The 19,322-nt window shown below is 42.2% G+C and overlaps 2 protein-coding genes across 2 annotated transcripts in view; both read left to right on the top strand.

Moving 5' to 3' along the window:
- Window positions 1-19,322, top strand: part of LOC122401736 (basement membrane-specific heparan sulfate proteoglycan core protein) — a 159,131-nt gene that overhangs the window by 103,414 nt on the left and 36,395 nt on the right. Inside the window, exons 11-14 of the mRNA XM_043404069.1 lie at window positions 6,297-6,413; window positions 8,884-8,997; window positions 9,939-10,052; window positions 11,928-12,035. Coding sequence (XP_043260004.1) covers window positions 6,297-6,413; window positions 8,884-8,997; window positions 9,939-10,052; window positions 11,928-12,035 — 453 coding nt within the window. The remainder of the gene's footprint in view (window positions 1-6,296; window positions 6,414-8,883; window positions 8,998-9,938; window positions 10,053-11,927; window positions 12,036-19,322) is intronic.
- Window positions 14,031-17,779, top strand: LOC122401737 (WASH complex subunit 2-like). Its single transcript, XM_043404070.1, has one exon. The coding sequence runs from the start codon at window positions 14,715-14,717 to the stop codon at window positions 16,959-16,961; it is 2,247 nt and encodes a 748-aa protein (XP_043260005.1). The 5' UTR covers window positions 14,031-14,714; the 3' UTR covers window positions 16,962-17,779.

The following is a 19,322-nucleotide window of genomic DNA, read 5'->3' as shown; positions in this document are numbered from 1 at the left end:
ACCGGAAGCCGCAGGATTAGTTTGGGTTCATGAACGAACCGGTGAATTACACCGAGAATCATCAGGATAGAATAGGCGAGCCTAGTCGACTTTCTGCGCGTGGTCTGCTTTGAGCAACGAAAGTACACTGTCGGTCAAAACTTTGGGGACTGTTGGATATTCGTGGAAAATTATTTATGCGAGGATATTATTATTATTATTCATTTATTAACGAGAATAAACTTGTGGCGCTGCTGCTGAGGGTTGAATCTCGGGAAATTCGTAGGAGGGGTCGGTCGAGCGCTTGTGAGAGCGCGACCCCTCTGGTGGCGAGCATGGGAGGCGACGCCACGAACCTTTTAGTAGAAAAGATGTAATGTGTAAGGAACTACGAATGTGGATTTTACACAGTCAAACGTTATCGTTTGTAAAATTTTAACAAAATGAATTAATTTAGAATACGTTGGAAGGATAATTTTAGACTTCCTAATGATCCTTCAATTAAATCAGTTTTAGTGTGCACAATCATCCTATTTACACAATTCTGAGATCTAAATAGTAAGTGATTTCATAAATATCTTAATCGTTGAACACGAAATGTGACTCAAAAGTTTGATTAGCTTACTTACAAACATAATATCTGTGATTTTTCTTCTATTATGCAATGTTCGAAGATTAGTGTTAATAACTAAGTCATAATCATCACTATGCCTAGCAACAAGACGAAGAAATTTCTGTTGAACCCTCTCAATGTTGTCGATATATGTTTTGTAATAAGGAGACCAAATTATGCTGCCATATTCTAGAATAGGTCTTGTCAAAGCATAATATAGGATATTGAGATAATTAATTTTACTAAAGTATCTAGAAACTCTATGAATAAGTCCCATAGAGCAAAGACTATGCGAAATAATAATCATAATAAACTTTGAAAGATAAGTTAGAGGAGAAAGTTATACCGAGATCTTTAACATGATTAAACGAGGTTATTACGATACCATTTAGAGTATAATTACAAACTATATTATTTTTCTTATTACTAAACTTCACAATATTACACTTATCTAGATCGAGGGACAATTTATTTAATTAGCACCAATTCTGAAGCCTGTAAAGGTCATCTTAAATTGATTGATCACCTTGCTGATTATAAACACATTTATATATCTCAAGATCATCGTCAATAAAAATTTAGAGTGTTTGAATATCTTAGAAATGTCATTAATATATATTATAAATAGAAGAGGTCCCAAATGTAAACCTTGTGGAACACCAGATGTAACATTAATTTCTCTTGAGTAATTATTATTGAATTTAACTATTTGAACTCTAAAAAGCTGGATAGCCAAGAAAGCTAATTCCTTTAATTTGAACACTAAGATTGAATGATTAATAGAATCAAAGGCTTTAGAAAAGTCAATGTTAACATTATCAACCTGCATGCCTTTATCCATACAATTGGTCAAATAATAATGATACGTGGAGTTGTGTAATTATGTAATGATATGTAGAGCTCATACCAAAATCAATATTACAAAATTGAGTTGGTTTTTTAACGTATTTTGCCAAGTAATCCTAAAACTTGGATTTGAAACAATTATGAATCTAAGATTTGTCTTATTACTAATTTTTGTAACCTCTGTAACTTTATTTCCATACGATTATTGGGACAGATGCGTAGAAAAATTGACAAACGACGAGGAGTTAGAAGACCGTTTATTTATGAACCGCCGAATACTTGAATCGTCGAGGCGATCGGAACGTTCGATTGCGGAAAAAGACGGAGAGCGGTCGTCGCCTTAGGGTCGAAACCGAGAGATCGTATCGCGTACATAGTAATTTGCAATTCTGCCGTAGAATGGGCGAGGCGAGCCTTGAACTCGGTACGATGTCAGAAAATCGCAGAATCTGTTTGAACTTCCTGTTGCGAGGCGTGTCACGCGTCGCGTGCCTCGTCGCGGACACGTTTGCCAATTTCGAGGTCGCGATGCCGCGCTTTATATTCGCCAATCGAGCGAAAAGGCACGCACTTGTCCCGACAAATCGCGTTAAATCGTAAACGGATTTCGATCGGCCGCCGAACTGGGCTCACGTTCCCTTCGTTTCCGTTGATTCGTCGGAATTCGATTAATTTAGCCTTTTTTTACTTCCCTTTTCATCCCCTCCTTTTTTTTTGGAACGTTCATGGGGAAAACGTGATCGCAGATTTATCAGGAAGAACCTTTGCCTCGCGATTTCGTTCGACGAACTATCCGAAACAATAGCTGTCGCGACCGGAACGACGATACGAGAAATAAATCTGACAATGAGTAGGACACGCGAATTTGAATCTGAAAAAATGGGTTATCCGCGGTACAGCGAACCCACGATTCTCGATCACCGAATTAAATGACCTTTTGAAATTTCTAAAACGTTAATGAGCTGTAGCATCGTTTCGCTGCAGAGACACGATAAAATTTTTATACGAATTTCGAGCGCTGAATAAAGTATAAACAGTCGTTTATTCGATTGTTGAGCAAATATAGAAGGTTCCATGGAGACCTGACATCTTAGGAGTAAAAATCATCCGTTTTTAAACGTATTCCAAATTCTAAATCCATCGAAGCAACGGTACAGTCACTTTTTAGTTTGATTATAGTTATATTTTGAATATTTGGTGTTTTCTGAAGATGCAAAAGTAACTTTGAACGTTATTTCCCAATTTGCACGAGAGACTTTGTCAAATACAGCCTCCATTGGTCGATGGAACAGGACTATACTACTGCATGACAGCACCCGACCGCATATCTCGCACAGCACGGTCCAGAAACTACCCTAGTTGGGCTATGATACTTCCGGTTACCCGTCACACACAACGTGTTTTTAAAACGCTCACAATAAATAAACGTTAATAGTTGTAAATTCTGAAATAATGTCATTAGGAATACTTAGGAATACCACTCATATAATTTGCATTTGTTTCATTATAATTTGAAAAGGAAAAATCTGACGAGTTCACGCAACAAATGTTCCTCCCATTTTATTTTAGTTTCGTTACAATCCCTCCAACGTTTGCGCATATCTTTTCGTTTATTTCTCTGTTGTAAAATCTGTAAAAAAAAAAATAGCTAAATAAAAGTCGAAACGCTATGCATCATACATCACCGTCAACTTAAAATGCCGTTATTTTTTTACATTTAATTCGAATCGTCGCGATGCTTAAAAATACTCTCATTAAAAACGACCTGATATTTATCTGTCTCGAACGACGATATGATTTTTTCAATATTCATCCTATACAATATCGCTAATGGTCAAAATTTAATAACCCCAGACTTTTTGCATCCCTCGATCTCTCAGAAATGGAAATTAATCGAGCCTGAAAACGTAGTAAAACCAATTACAGTCAAACACACCTACCCTAAGGAGTGGTATATCAGAAAATACTAAAATTTTATATGGAACATTTGCAAGTTTTCATCTTGTTCGGTACGTTATTCCGAAAAGATTAAAAACCACTGTTGGGATTTTTTATTTGGACGATGCCGTTCGGTTATCTTAAATAGATCGTTCGGAATAATAAACAGCGTTGCAGTGGGACGGAATTAACAAAAGTGTGATTCCGAAAACGTCGTCGATTGTCAGGATGTTTCGACTCCGGTCGGAAAGGATTATCGAGAGGGGCATCGATCTTTCGAGGAACAATGCGCGTCGACCGTGGCGGTAACTCGATTTTTACAATACTGTATCGCGGAGAACGGAACGCATTGTTCGTCGGTGTTGTCGGTGACCTATTTCTTTGTCGCGCGTTCGGTTACCTTGATCTTATCGGCGTGATAACTTACACGTGCATTTTTCGCGATCTAATCGCCGGGAAGGAATAATTTCTGCTGAAAATTCCGAACTGAGGTCGTAAACTATGCGCGACGTCAGATTGCGGGGCTCTGTTCGTCGAAGCGCGGTCAAATTACGATTTCGAGCGACCAATTGGACGATCCCTCGACAAAAGTCTACAAAAATAGCAAAATTCTTTTCTTTATCGCTCCGAGCCTCTTTGAGAACGAAGCTTCGAGGTTACGAGATGTTTCAAGGCACTAGTTTTTACTAGGAAAGAGAATATATTTCCAGCGTGTGTAGACTATCGTTACGAAATTTGAGCATCCTGAAATCAAGTTACAAACATTACTGAGTGAGAAATAAATCAAAAATGTACAGTAAGATTTGTCCATCGGATGTTTCGTTTCCAAAATAATTGAGTTTGAAAATTACTCGGCTATGCGTGCGATCGAGTGCGATTTCCCTGGCGCGTCTGACTATTATGCGCCATTTCTACTTGAACTCCAAGTTGTACTCAGAGTCGATTTCTTCGAAAACAAAGGCTCGTACGAAAAACATTTAGTCTACCTTTCCGACTTGCTTTTTAACGTAAAATCACTAGACTACGATATGTACGCGTTACACGTTACAAAATTATCTCAATTTATTTATTTCCAAAGTCGAGTTTCTCGAGAAGGATGCTCCGTACGGAAATATGTTACATCGCAGTTTTTAATTTCCCTCTCGATCGTGCCACCGATTGGGAAACACCCTATACGGTAACTCGCTGGGGGCGACACGGGTTTCACGTACCAGGTGTCCAAAAAGTGCACAACGAGCAGAGCCCCTTGACGCGCGAAAAATCGACGAAAAAAACCTTATTTCCTCGGCGGGTGATTCGCGAACAGTCGCGAACAATTAATGAAAACAAAGGTGGCCCGCCGTTTGAAAAGAACCATTTCAATGTTTTTTCATCGCTTTGTTGAAAGAGTTCGCTTTTCTGGTTTGCATCGTCGACACGCGAGACGTGCACGCGTTATGTAGCCACGGTAATTACAGCACCGTATCCCCGCGTTTCCATTAAACGGCTACGTTTACGCGATACACCTCTAGCCTTTTTTTCCTGAACGTTGACTCCTTTACATGCGAAAAAATGGCGGCACGCGATCGGGAGGAAACGCATTACGAGCGCGGATCTGAATTAATCCGACTGATCGACGTGGGGAGAAGGGAGGGGGCGGAGGGAGGTCGAAGGCGAACTGTTTTTCTCTCGTTATCTTTCGATCGACCATTTCATTTCGATTGTTCGAGCCTCCGAAACGATCTACAGGCCGTTTCAGACGTACGGAGAATTAATAATCGCCTTCGTATCGAGGATTCTTGTTAACGTTCTCAACCGAAGGGTTGGAAATTTCGTCTAAATTTCCCGCACGTAGAGAAACTTTGGTTCCACGGCGCAGTCCAGGGAGTTCATTCTTTCGAGTGCACTCGGTTCGACGAATCGTTCATCCCCGATCGTTAGCTAATTGCTGCCGTAAATTAGAGCCGCGCATTCCCTCCCCCGTCGTACCGCCTTGTTCATTTATAATCTCTTCCGCGAAATTTCCTTGGGCGCGTGTTAATGAATGGGCAACCCGGGGTTCACGGTGCTCCACCATCTAGTCGGTTAATTAATTCTCTACGACTGATTTTCTTCCTTTCTCGCGGCGTCTAGCGTCTTTTCGCCCGTCGGAGCCGGAATTCCGTCCGACATCCGGCCCGCATCGTCGATACCAGACCGTTACTCTTCCGGAAGTCGAACGTTCTACTCGTAAATCTGCGGAACGCTTCCCGGAGATCCGTTCCCCCTTCAAAAAAGGAAGCATCGGCCTCGTGGTGCTTCATATAGGGTCGGGAATCGAGCTCAATATGTATCACTGCCGCGCCAAACATCGATACACAGAGTGTCTCGCGCGACTCGTAAACTATTTCTCCAATTTCTCATACGTTCGAACGGCATTTCGCGTAGCTTTCGATCTCCGGATATCTTCGTATTTCCAAAACGTTATACGTCAACGCTTTACAGAGGAATTATCGGATCGCAATACGGTAAAGGGCCTCTCGAATTTCTGTTTACAATCAGAATTAAATCTCTGTTAATAACGAGATGTAAGACGTTAAGAAATTTGTTAGATTCGTAATACTTGGATAGGGGATTATCGATTATCAGTAGTAGAAACGTTTGAGTCCCATCGCTCCGTACTCGTTCTTCTGTAGAGGATCCGTCGTCCTGGGCGAAACTTTCGTGTTCCGCATCGACGATCCGTATCGCTGTCAGTGTACACACCACCCGCATTAATTGTGCGCCTCTTTGTCTCTGTGTGCCTTCGTCGAACCGTCATTTCTGTATATCTTTCATCGAGCTTTCAACTTGCGTCATCTCCCTGGGGTTTGTTCGATCGATGGAAATTGTCTATCGTTGTGTGTCGTCGATCGTTGAAACGTCTACGACCTATCAGATCGAATTGTTACGATTCTTCCAGCCTGCCGAGACGACCAATTCGAATGCACGCCGGGGTATTGCGTGCCTATGACCAAACGATGCGACAGGTTCAGGGATTGTAACGGTGGCGAGGATGAGAGAGATTGCGAAAATATGAGTACGGGACTAACGCACTATCACATAAATAGGACACTTCGAGGAGGAGCATGTCAGAATGTTTAGCTTCCTTTTGCCTGGCGACGCATGAAAATGAGGAGGAAGCATGCTTAGAATTTTTGGTTTCGCAAGCAACCGATGGATATTAATCGTGGACGATCGCTTTGGCATTCGACGGATTATAGAAACGATACCGATGGAATATTAGATTAACTCGTTACTAATTCTGGACAGAAGTTCGCTCGGTTCTCAGCCTTCCCGTTGACTCTGTAATTTTGCTTTGAAAAAGATGATTTCAACCACAAACTGCGCAAGAAATCCAAAGTCGAAGGTATCATTCTATTTCTGTGAACAAAAAGACGCGTAGTTAGTTTAATATTCCAGACAGTTCGTCGTAGAAAACGTATAGAAAACGTCGATGGTAATTGTAATACAAATCTGAGAAGCTATTCGTTCGTGATCATCGAAAGATCCATAAACGCGAGACACGACTCTCGGCGCGCACATTCGCGTAGGTGTAAAATTACTTTCTCCCATGACGCGGGGATCCTGAATTATCCTGCGTGTCCCTCGCTAACCCCTGTTCAATAAATTACGCCCATCGAACGAGCCACGACAACGTAGAAAACTAATTTTGTTTCAACATTCAGAACGTTTTCAACGCTCGGAAAGACCAGTTTAATCCTGACGTATTACCGCGAAACGATTACATACCGTGTGTCCCACTTATCCACACCACACGTTACGTTTCCAAGAAACTAGAGAAGTACTAGGTAAAGCAACGAATATCAGAAACAAATCAATTTGCAATTTCAAGGATCAAAAAACTGTTAATAATATTAACCTTCTGTCGAAAGACTTGCTTTTCATTTTTATTTTAGAAATCTAGCTCAAAACAAACAAATCAGTTTTCAATTTCAAACTGACGATAATATAAACCTTCTGTTTTCCTGAAAAACTTCCTTTCCATTTTTTATTTCGTCGCAAACCTGAGGGAAATGGATGAGAAGAAGGTCGAAAATTAAAAAGTATACAAGGCGGTGAGGTTAAGATGGACACCGTTTGTGTTAGAAGAAACGAAAAGATGGCGATTCGAAGGGCTGGAACCGTTTCTGCGGAAAGGAAACAGCAGCGACGCGCAGGATTCGATTTCAGGGTGAAACGGGGTGGCTCCTCGGGCGGTTATTCGTCCGAGTAATCGCTCGTCGAAGAATATACTGCTCGATCCCGATAATGGACGCTTGTTTCTCAAGTAATTAATCGAACGGTGCCCCGAGAGCTCGTAGTCGATCGTTTCTTTTGAATCTTATTTCCTTTCCTTGCCGCGTCGAACGCGAGGCGCAATGGAACTCGGCGCGAATAATCTGATTCATTACGATCGACCGACCGCCTAATTATCCCCTGTGAACAAGCGCCGACCGATAAACGGACGTTCCTGGCTCCGTTTCGCCTCTGGTCACCGATCAATTCGCAGGAGGTACCGGTATCCGGTACTGGTACTTCGTGTTATTAAGATGGGTCCTGGAAATATTGCGCGTCATAAATCCTCGCTTTATTAAACCCTTTAAGTCTCGAGCGTTTCGATGAAATTATAAAGAAATCCGACCAGAAAGTACCTTTCTTTCCCGTAAATTGGATGGGTTTATCGTTCGAAGATAAAACAAACTTAAACGAGGCAACGATAAATCAAGGTTTTGAAACGCGCAATATTTTCGCGGACACTCGTAACATTTCCTAAGAATCGAAACCGCGAACGGTGCTCGTGCTTTCGTTTCGATCGGGGTCGGAAACTTTTATTGGACAAAATTTTCTTGCGAAACTTTTTTAGCCACGTTCGTGTTCTCCGGGACTCCGGGTCGCCTGATTTTAGTGCGAACACAGGGAATCTATGAACGCACGACCTAACCCAGATCCACTCGCGAGGGCAGTTTTCGACATGAAAACGAAGATTTAGAATTTTCGTGCAAGAAATATGCAGTACGAGACGCGGAAGTTAAATATAAAATTTAATTTAAATCCGTTCGGAACGTTTATTTATTTCTAATAATTCGAACTCGATTCCAACTTTATGAAAACAGTTCGCACAACAGTTTCTTTCCACGTGTGTCTGGGAGTAAAAATTTACTTAGTCTTTGTCGCGTTAAACTATTCATTACTGCTTCGTTTGACCCCGTCGAAAGAAAATACGAAAGTCCTCGGGCACAATGAAATTACAATTAAAAAGTTTACAGCTGTTTCGCGTTCGCGGTAACGGCGGTGTCCCGTAAATTCGAATTCGATTGTGGCATTGAGCTTTTGAAATGTTTTAAACGCTTTTTTTTCATTCCCCTAACAATGGTCCCGCTGAAGTTTTAATCGTTGCGCCCCGCCGTCGACCTGCGGCGCTCTTTAATTCATAATTTACTTTTCAATCGTTTTCTGTTTATGGTGTCATTTTGTTTATTTGTTTTTATCCCGTCTCGGTGAAACAGCACGGTGTCGACCGGACGAATTCGAGTGCTCCAGCGGAGATTGCGTCAGCCAGAACGCAAGATGCGACGGACGTTCGGACTGTTTTGATCGTTCCGACGAATTCAATTGCAGCGGTATTTCTTTTTTATTTTACGTTTCTTTTCGTTCCGTCGTCGCTGGGCCACGGATGTTTGGTCGAATCTAACAAATATTACGATCTTGAAATTTTCACAGCACGAAGATTAAGGGGCCATTTTACTTTGTAGGCAAGAAAAATACATATTTCTTTGTGATTTTTTTTTGCGGACTATTAAAGAGCGATTAATTCCAGGTTTTGTGGATATATTTATTATGTATTTAACTATATTTACGAATTTTTGCAACGCATAATATCTATTGATTACACAGTTTTTGTTGATCAACGAACAACAGTTTTTACGAACGGCGAAATCCAAAAACCAAAGATATTCATAATATAGATTAGTTTAATCGCATAAACTAGGATCTTTTTTAAAAAAAACGAAAAATGGCACAATGGCAGTTATTTTACGAAGAAATACTGAATATTTTCATATATTCGGTTGCTTTTTTGTTAATAAAAGAAAAAGTATTGCATATATCGCAATTATCCTAGTTCATGCGATAGAGAGACCAGTTCTAAAGATACTATATAAATTTGATGTTGATGATGAAAAATGTAGTTTCGAGAAAAACAGCTTCAAACTTTCACGTCCAGTTGTTCTACCTGCGCGTGGTACATATCAGCAGGCTATAACTTCGTTAGTTTTCCGAATTTCAATTTAACATTTGCTAGACACATTTTCAAGACTACATACTAAAAGAAAATGCAAAAAAAATTCGATTTTTTAAATCCCACAAAGTAGCAAGGCCCCTTAAAGTGTCCAGTCTAAGCATCCGCGGTCTAACCTGTTCTTTCGGTTCCTTTTTGTTGTACGCGTTGCAGGAACGTAATCGCAGAAGATGCAAATTAGATTTCAAAGGGAACACGGTCCCAGTCGAAGTCTCGTTCCCCGTTTCTGGAGAATTGATCTGCTTTGCTTGTTGGTGTTTTCAGTGACCACGTGCAGCGCCGACCAGTTCCGGTGTATCGATGGGACTTGCCTGAGCATCGACAAAAGGTGCAACCACGTCGTCGACTGTCGCAACGGGGACGACGAGAACCAGTGCGGTAAGTGGAGCCTGTTCTGCTGGTCCGATTCGAGAACAGTTTACTTTGTTTATTACCAAGCAATAGGTTCGAGCAAACCTTAAGTAACAAGAGGATCGATTTACTATCCGCGTCTACGATCGTTCGCGATGCCAGTTTTGGTCGAAGACGTGCTCGACCGATTCCCGGGATTTCTGATCGATTATGGTCTATCGAGCCAGCGACAAACGTTTGAAATTCCCCTTCGACGCCCACGCTCGCCGTAAGAGCAACAAGTTGCTCCGAGCAACGAGCAACCAGTTGATGGAGATTGATTCGCGTTGTTCGTGAAGTTGTCCGAAAGATTCCGACATCGAGCAGAGGACACCATTTGTACGCGAGATTCTGGCTGCGTTTCAGCCGTTTCTCCCAACCAGGTTAATTCTATCCCCCGCAGATCGGTTGATCTTCCTCTTTTTCTCGTTCGATCGGACGCCCTCGGTTACCTCGATGTTGGAATCCGTCTCTGGACAACTTAATGGATATCCCGAATCGGTTCCAATCTCACCAATTTCGAAGAGTTCATCGAAACGAGTTTTTAATTTATCCAAATAATCCTTAAATTTTTTTTTTGTACCCCCCGATGTGTACGACCCGAACGATCCACGATGAAAATGTCGGCGGAATCCGATTTTCGTCGACGTTCAATTTACGATTTTCCATGCTGACCGAACACCGCCCGGAAATGGCTTCTTTCCCCCGTGCAATTTTCCGCCATGGCACGCTTCGCCAAATTTTCTTCTCGCGCAAAAATCATCATCTCCAATGAGTTTCACGTTCTTTCCCGATTCCGTTTAGCGACGAGCTCGACACCGAGTCGCTTCGAACGTTGTTCAAAATACGGTTCCCAAAAAATGGACGACGGGATGTTGCAATTTCCACAGTCGTTCGCTGTATCGATACAGCAATTTACTATTGTAACAACAATATATTTAATCTAATATTAATTTCGAAGCTGTTTAAGCGCGTGGGGAATTTTGTTTAATTTTGAACGACGCTCGAAGTGTCTCGGGTCGTTTCATTGATCATTCACGGAGGATCCCACTGCCGGGTTCTGTCGTCATTTCGCTGAAGAGCGCGATAATGACGGTGCACGGCTGATTTTGAACGGACGAGAGGGGAAGGAACACGTCAGAAACGACGCTTGAATCCGTAAGCCGACGCTACGTGTATTATTCGCGGAACAGGGGCTGCCTACGAGCATCGGGGCGGCTTTGCTGCACTTTTAACCCTTTAACGGCGCGATCGATCGACGAGAAAGGGCAACCGTAATTAGTAGCGTTTTAAATTACGTACCCGATCCATGATACTCGACGCTGGTCGTGGCGAAAGCGTACGAGAAATCGTCTCGACCGTCAAATTCCTGCATGTCCGGTCAGCCTCGAACCAAAAATTAGCATTTTGATATGTGGAACTGCAACAGAGATCGTTGATCTTCCTCGAAACTTATAGACGTAATTGTGGTATTGCTGGACACGCGATGTGAAAATAATTGTATCGCGCGAAGGCTTTAACTGGAAAAGAGGATTAGCGTACGAAGGCCATTAATTTTATAATAAAGCTTGTTCCTAGACGAATTTATCGCCCGACCCAATTTCTGTTTTAATAAAATTAAATGACGGACCTCGGTTTCTCGGCCTTCGGTGCGATTAAATGATCCTCTGTCGTTCGAGGTGTTAAATAAATCGCCGACACAAAACGAACGAAAAATTTCTCGACGCCCGGCGCGGCCGCATGCAACTTGTTGCGGCGTCGCGGTTTGTTTATATTTTCCTTTGGAAATCGGACGATTCCGTATCTCCTGAGAGAATTGCCGGTTAAAGGGTTAAATGTGCATGAGTGTGGTGTGTGGAGCAGGTTGCGGAGAAGCTGAGTTTCGCTGCACGGATGGCCGGTGCATCGGTTACGAGTTGCAGTGCAACGGGATGGAGGAGTGCTCTGATGGCTCTGATGAGAGGGACTGCGGTAATTATGCCATTCACACCACCTACTCGTTCCCCACACTAACACCTACACGCACACACGTATACAGTCTTATAAACACTGTGTTACGTAGTCTCGGGAATCGGGACGCCGCCGCTATAATTGATCGGTACGATCGCGGCGACGTTGATTACATTTGAAATCGTCGTTGAAAGGAAAAACGGGATAATTGTTTCTGAGATCGAAACGACAGTGATTTTAGTGGGACTGGTTGAGACGACGCTGCTCCCCTTATCGATTGTCTGGCAATGGAATTTCAAAGGTTTCATTTTAAAGAGTTCGCAGATATTTAAGAGTTAGGGAAGAGGAAGAGGAAGAAGCAAGAGGACGCGATTGATTTTTCAATCACGAAAGAGTAGATTGGAATTAGATACGCAGTTTATTTGAAAGTGAATATCTTTATTGGCCGTTCCACCATTATCGATTAAAGTTGAATATTTAAAATCGTACGTGAAACAGAAATTAATAGTGTGAATTGGAATTACCTTAATAGATGTTTAAGCGTCCAATTCCCATCGGTTTCCATTCACCCTCCAAAATAACCTGTATTCCTATGGCATGAGGTCGTTTTGAGCCGACACCGACACGGCAACAATAGAGACACAAATGTGTTGCATCTCATTTCCAAATAGCCAACCAAGTACAAAGCAAATTTGAATACTGTGTAATTTTCCTTCGCTCAGTTTCAATGCGATGTTATTTTGTAATACTATATCGCTGTAACGTGAGTTTATTCCGTACTCGATTTATACAAGAGTTAATGTCTATACAGGCAGAACATCCCCAGGAGTAAATAGTGTTTGGCATACGATCGGGAACAAAACGGAACACGAAACGTAAAAAGAAAAACAAATTATTTCCATCGATGGAAACTCTAGATTCAGATTTCTTTGTAACCGTTACAAAATTACTTAGAAATTCCCAAACAGGAAATTTTATTTTACGATCAGTATACAGTACGATTCCGATTATCCGGCCACAGTTGTGTTTATTAAAAATCAAAAACGACTTTTTAAGAAAAATCAAAATCTTTTGGCGAAAAAAAAATTTCAAATCGTTCTGGAAAAATTATTTTCAATTGCGGGAGTCAATTATAATTATTTTTGGTGAATAGACATATCCTCGAAATCCTAGCCTTTCTCGTGAAAAAAATTCTTTACCGATAATATAATTTCTGGCCAGAAATGTCACTCCAAAGTTTCTTCCGTATCTTTAAAACGTCATAACTTTTGAACGGATTGGACGATTTTAATGTTTCAACCGGCAAACAACGCGTATTTTAGCGAAGAATATGTAGAAACTCCAAAAATATTCGAAAAATTGTTCCATGATCCCGCAAAATGAGAAAACCCCTATAAAAATGGTCCAATTTTCAAACGGCCATAACTCCTACAATAGTGAATATATTTCAATGAAACTTTTTCCTGAAGCAGAGCTCATGGGTACCTATAAAAAAGTATTAAACAACTTTTCTATATAGCGTCAAACAAAATTACTAAAAATAAAAAACGAATTTCTAAGAAAAATCGACAGGGGGTTTTTCAGTAAAATTGAAAAGTTTCAAATCACCCTGGAAAAATTATTTTCGATTGCAGGGGTTAATTATAATCATTTTTGGTCAATAGACATACCCTCGAAATCATACGCATTTTCGAGATAAAAATTCGACTAGGCACTGGAATTTTTCGGCGAACTTAAAAAATTTTAAATCATTTTCAAAAAATTATTTTTAGTTGTGGGGGTCAATTACAATCATTTTTGGTGAACATACATACCTCCGAAATCCTATGCACTTTCGAGAAAAAAATTCATTACCGAAAGTATAATATGTGGGCAAAAATATTTCTTTAATTTCATTTTCTGTTTATTTCTGTAACCTGTTGGTAATGTTGCGATTTGAACCCCAGAAAAATGGGTCGAAAAAATACATTGAATGTAAAGTCTACTCGTATACTTAGTCTGTGACTATATTCTTCATTTTTATCACTTCATATGTAGATATAGCCTAATTATCTGGCATATTTGATTTTCCGGCATTGCCCCAGTCCCGAGTATGCCGGTTAATCGGAATTTTACTGTATAACGAGAAACTTTTTCGATCCATCGTTGATCCATCACTCCACGACGACTCTGTCCTTTCCCTCCATTCGCCATTTTTCTCCCTAGGCCTCCTCGAATGGCCACTTCTTCTTCTTCCTCTCGCCGGGACGAGAGCAGGATTTACGTCGCGATGACGCGTCTGTTTTGCTCGTTTTTCCACTCAACCGAAGCAAAAGGGGCCAAGTGTCCCGATCATTCATCGCGATCATCGTCATCGTAGAGAAATATACGTGGCGGAACGTGTACAACGATGAACGATTCGCGAGGAAGTTTAATACCTCGAGGCCAGACGGGAGAAAGAAGAATTATGGGAAGTCGACCATCGCCCAGGATTCGGTTAGCCATGCAAAAAAGCGAGGAAGAAAGAAACAAGAGGGAAGTTCGCGAAACAGGATCGATCACGATTCGTCTCCGAAAAATACCACCAAGAAACCCCAACCCAATTATATTCTGAACGAGAATGTGACCGTCAATTCGATCGAGGAAGCTTCTCCCGAATTGGCAGAGAGGAAGTCGAAGTCGAAGATTTCGAACGTTTTGTCGGGAACGATCTTAAAAACGATGGATCGAGAAGATAACAAATTTCAGCGTTCGTTCAACAAGACTAGAAAATCCAACGACACCAGCGTGAAAAATCCACGCGACAAAAAGAGGAGAAAGCATCCGAAAAAGTACTCGAAGAACGATAGAAATTCTGATGCTTTGGTCCAGGCTTCCAGGAACAAGAGTACTACGAGTCCTTGGATTTCGTTTACCGCAGACTTTTCGTCGACCACGTCGACGATGGACGATGACGAAGTGAAATCAAGCACACAGAAATCTGAGTCCGAGGCTGGCTCGTTGTTCAAGGAATACTACGAGAAGCATCTTAAAAAATTGAGAACGACGCCAAAAATTGACACTTCGACCACATGGAACGTATTCTCTTCTTCGGTTAGTCCTGATTCCTCGGAGAATGAAATTGTTTACGAAGAAAAGCTGGAGAAAAACACAGAGAACTTTAGTGAAACTTCGGAAGGTGGTTACACCGACGAAACTATAAAGTGGAATTCAAGAGAAAATACTATCATCGACGATTGGACTGAAAAATCAACAACCGAATTCTTCGAAGATGACGATAACAATTCGACGACCATCGTTGAAGAAAACTCTACAAAACCCAATTCAGAGGAGGATAAATCGGACGTGTCAAAGATCGAACTATTCTCTAAAGAAGACCGGACTGAAAGCACGATGAGCATCGAAGAATCAACGACGGAACTTTTGGAAGAAGAGTCCGAAAAGCCATGTCCGTGGGACGAAACGCTAGTTGATAATGCAATCAAGGAGTTCAAAAAGAATTCAGTCAGCAAAGAGTCCATCCACCACTCTAACTTGTCCGTTCAAGTGGAGAACGGATTGTACGAATCCAACTCGTGGAACTCGAAGGTCGACGTGAATTTGCTTAGCAAGGATAGACTTTCCAACGAAAGGCCAAAGAACTCTTCGATGATCGCGGAGCAGACATTGAACACCGAAGTCGACAGATGCAAGTCCAAGTGTGCCTTATTCTGGAAAAAGTACACGATGAAAAACAACAAGAAGCTGTCGCAATCGGACTTTGACGAGATCCTGAAAAGCGTCGAGAAAATCGATTCGGGATTGATCGAAGAAACTGTTGTGATTAATTCCAACGAGAAACGAAGGGAAACACCCTGGTACAGCGCCAAGGCGACCAGAGTGACGGAGTCCACGGATCTGGTAGAATTCATCACCGATCCTAGCACGAGCAAGCCCAAGGCTGGCAAGAAGAGGCCAAAGGATGGCAAGAGACGCAGGAAAGACAGGAAGAAAGGGAAAGAGAATCGTCGCAGAAATCAGACGTACGCACAGTTTACTACGCCCATGCAACGCGAAACAACGATCAGCTTCGAGCAGACGTGGTTGAGCCCCGAATTTACATATTCCACGCGACCTCCGATTTTCGAAGAGTCTACCACTTACTCCTCCACGACGGGAAACGTGAAAGAGTTCCTGTCGAAGGAGACTGTAGATCACGAGGGAAATGAAACCGAGGAATGGATGTCGTCCTCCACGTTGGAAAACACGGTGTCCACGGATTTCTCTACCACCGAAGACTTTTTTCTGATCTGGGGGCCCAAGAAGAGAGGCAAAACGACCGTCATGGACCCGGATGCGACGTCTGAAGAAACGTCTACTAAGAGCTACGTGGAAAAATCTTCCACCACGGATGATGCTATGTGCGACGAGTCGTCTTTCCATTGCAAAATCGGCACCTGCATCCCACAGAAAATGGTGTGCGACGGGGTCTTGGATTGTACGGATGCCAGCGACGAATTTGGCTGCGACTATAACTATCGTCTAATCGTGGAAAACGAAACGAGGAAGGAAAAGGAAACCAGGAGACAGCCGGTGACCTGCGGGAAGTTAGAGTTCCTTTGCGACTTTGGGACTTGCATCGGTATCAATCGCGTCTGCGACAGCGTTAAAGACTGTCAGGACGGATCGGACGAGGCCAGATGCAGAACAAAAGGTAGAGAAAAGCTGGGTGAACTAGTCGTTGGTGTTCACTGTCGAACGTTTCCGCTGTACAGACTAGCTTCTCCCTTCGTGGGACCGTCAGACTCTGATCGACAAAGCGTCGCGATGAACGGAGACGAAATCGGGGATTATGTTCGCTTCCAAAGACGTTGGTACCTGCTGTATAAAGTGGTGGCTTCGATACGACCGGATGTCGTTGGACGAAGAAGATCTATGTGTCAAAACTTTTACCTTGTTACGTCTATTTGTGCTGTACAAAGGCCTTGAAGGGAAGACAATGAATGTACTTTTAGGGGTTGTGTTTTTGGATCGTCCACAGGCCGAGTGCTGGATGACGCGTTTTCTATGCATTCGCTAAGTATCGTCGTTGCAGTCTTTTTCTTCTTCTTCTGGAATAGCAATGATTTCCATGTAACCTTCGTGTCCCTAGAAAAAGCTGCAAAGTCGAAATTAATTGTGAATGCACAGAAAGTCACAAAAACTTTTTGATCCTTCGGAAAGGTTCGCGACCAAAGTAATGGACTCTGTTCTACGTAACATGGACAACAACGCGATCGGTTTGTCAGTACTCGATCAGTGAAATCGGTTATTAAACGTTCGACTAGAACGCGTGGTACTCTATTACTTTTCCTCGTGAAGCGTCGAAGATCTTTCTTAGTTAGCATCAAACGGACACAACAAAAAGTTACACGTTCACTCTATACCGAACACCTGTACATAATCCATAGAATATTCTAACGTTTACCTTCGAGGGGCTTCTTCAGATCGCTTTAAGTGTTAGTTAGCTTCGAAGGAATCCCGTGTAAAAAGTTCCACCGTGGTCGAGGAGTCGTGTGCTGTGAGCTGCGGATGCCCCGGCAGAGAAATACTCGCTTAATTGCGCGTAATCGTTGGTCCTGGAATGCTGAATATGCACTATTTAGCAACTGGTCTTCCATGCTGTTACGAACGCACACGCGAACACGGTCCAAGTTTCCCCCCTAAACTTTTTGAGTAAATTTTGAATGGAGGCGAAAGGTCACGTACCACTCCCCAGAAAAAGGACTCCGTGTCGACTGTTCAAAATTTAATAGATTTAAAAGATACCTGGACTTTCAAGATGCACAGACCACTCTGTATTTTCAGTTCAGAACGTAAATACTATAGTGAACTCTCTACGTCAGAGTTTCTCTTCCATTATAGAAATTTTTCTTGGTCTACGTACATTTGTACACTTAATCAGCGTTGCAGGATCAACGGTTGATCTGCTAGCGAGAGTGTCGCAGATTCACAGTATGCCACGTCATTCACCATATTAATTGCTTTCAGTGCATCAACGTCCCATGTCGCTTTAAATGTGTTCCCACGTGGATAGCTTGTACATAACAAATCTCTGCCTCGGCTCGAGCTTTTCGCGATCAGACTTCCCGTCGACCTTGAAAGAGGATCAACGAATCCTGAAGAGCTGGAGCTCGAGGCGATAGGGTTCACGAAACAGGCTGTTTGTTTTTGCCGGTGGCGCCCCCATAGATTTGGCCCCGTGCCCTTCTTCGGACTTCACCTGCAGCGACGGCTCTTGCATACCGGAGAGCACGGTTTGCGATGGATTCGACAACTGCCCGAGGGCAGAAGACGAGCTTCACTGCGGTATATAACCACTTACGTTTCGTCTCGGGTCTCTCTGTGCCAGGGACCCCCTCGTGAGATTCTCTGTTTTCGTTAAAAACAGTTCACGCGAACCTTTACAAAACTACATTATTCCGCGGAGTCTCCGGCACCGATGATCCTTGCTTCTGCTTGCCAAATAACCCCGGACTCGATGGGTCCTCCGCGCGACTTTGCTCGCAGCTGGATCCACGTCGACGAAAGTTTTAACGCGTCGAAAGTGTGAAACGAACGACAATCGCGCGGAGAAGTTGAAATTTGTTTCTATCGTAAAATGAATAATTGCGGGAACGTTCTTTAAACTTGGGTCTAGCGCTTTTAATAATTTTCCTTTTATCGGCGCGAACGCGATGTTACTTTCATGCGGTACTCGAAAATAGATTTATTTCGACGTCTGAGATATGAAGGGCTATATCACTGCAAACGAGCAACTCCGTAATTAACGAAGATAATAAATGAAAAACGAAGTAATTGTTGAATCAGAAGGGATTATTATTCTACTCTTGATTTTCCAGAATGTAGATTGATGTCCGTTTATTGCATCGAATCAAAAAACAGGATTAAAGCAGAGTCACACGAATAGCAATGAAATTAATTAACATTTTCAGGCAAATAAACAACGTTAAAGCTTTCGTCGGCCATCGTCGCTGTACTTGTATATTGATAGCTTCACAATTTAAACCTTCACACCTCCAATTGATCATTGATTGTATATATTACTCGCTCTTCCCAAGTACATTATCAATCCCTTGTTAAACGATAAAGTCGCAGGCAACCAAACTTGCGTAATACGAAGCTCTGTGCCTTTTAAATGTATCCTTTTAGAACGGTCGTTCCTACCAATTTGTAAAAAGCAAAAGCTTTTGTACCGTTGTTCATCGAACGCTTTCATTGTTCGAGCTCCCAGCTTTCGTGATGAGAAAAATAAGTCCAGAAATCGTCCTCCCTTACCACCACTTGATTATAGAATAATTATGCTCCGTT

The sequence above is a fragment of the Colletes gigas genome, unplaced genomic scaffold (assembly GCF_013123115.1).
Source record: "Colletes gigas isolate AHSC1104 unplaced genomic scaffold, ASM1312311v1 Colletes_gigas_Sc00027, whole genome shotgun sequence".
NCBI lineage: Eukaryota > Metazoa > Arthropoda > Insecta > Hymenoptera > Colletidae > Colletes > Colletes gigas.
Note: the sequence above shows the minus strand (reverse complement) of the source record. Positions and strands in the feature narration are given on the sequence as shown.

Bases quoted from the DNA above. Each gene is read 5' to 3' on its own strand.
- LOC122401737 (XM_043404070.1), top strand. From the start codon at position 14,715: ATGGATCGAGAAGATAACAAATTTCAGCGTTCGTTCAACAAGACTAGA.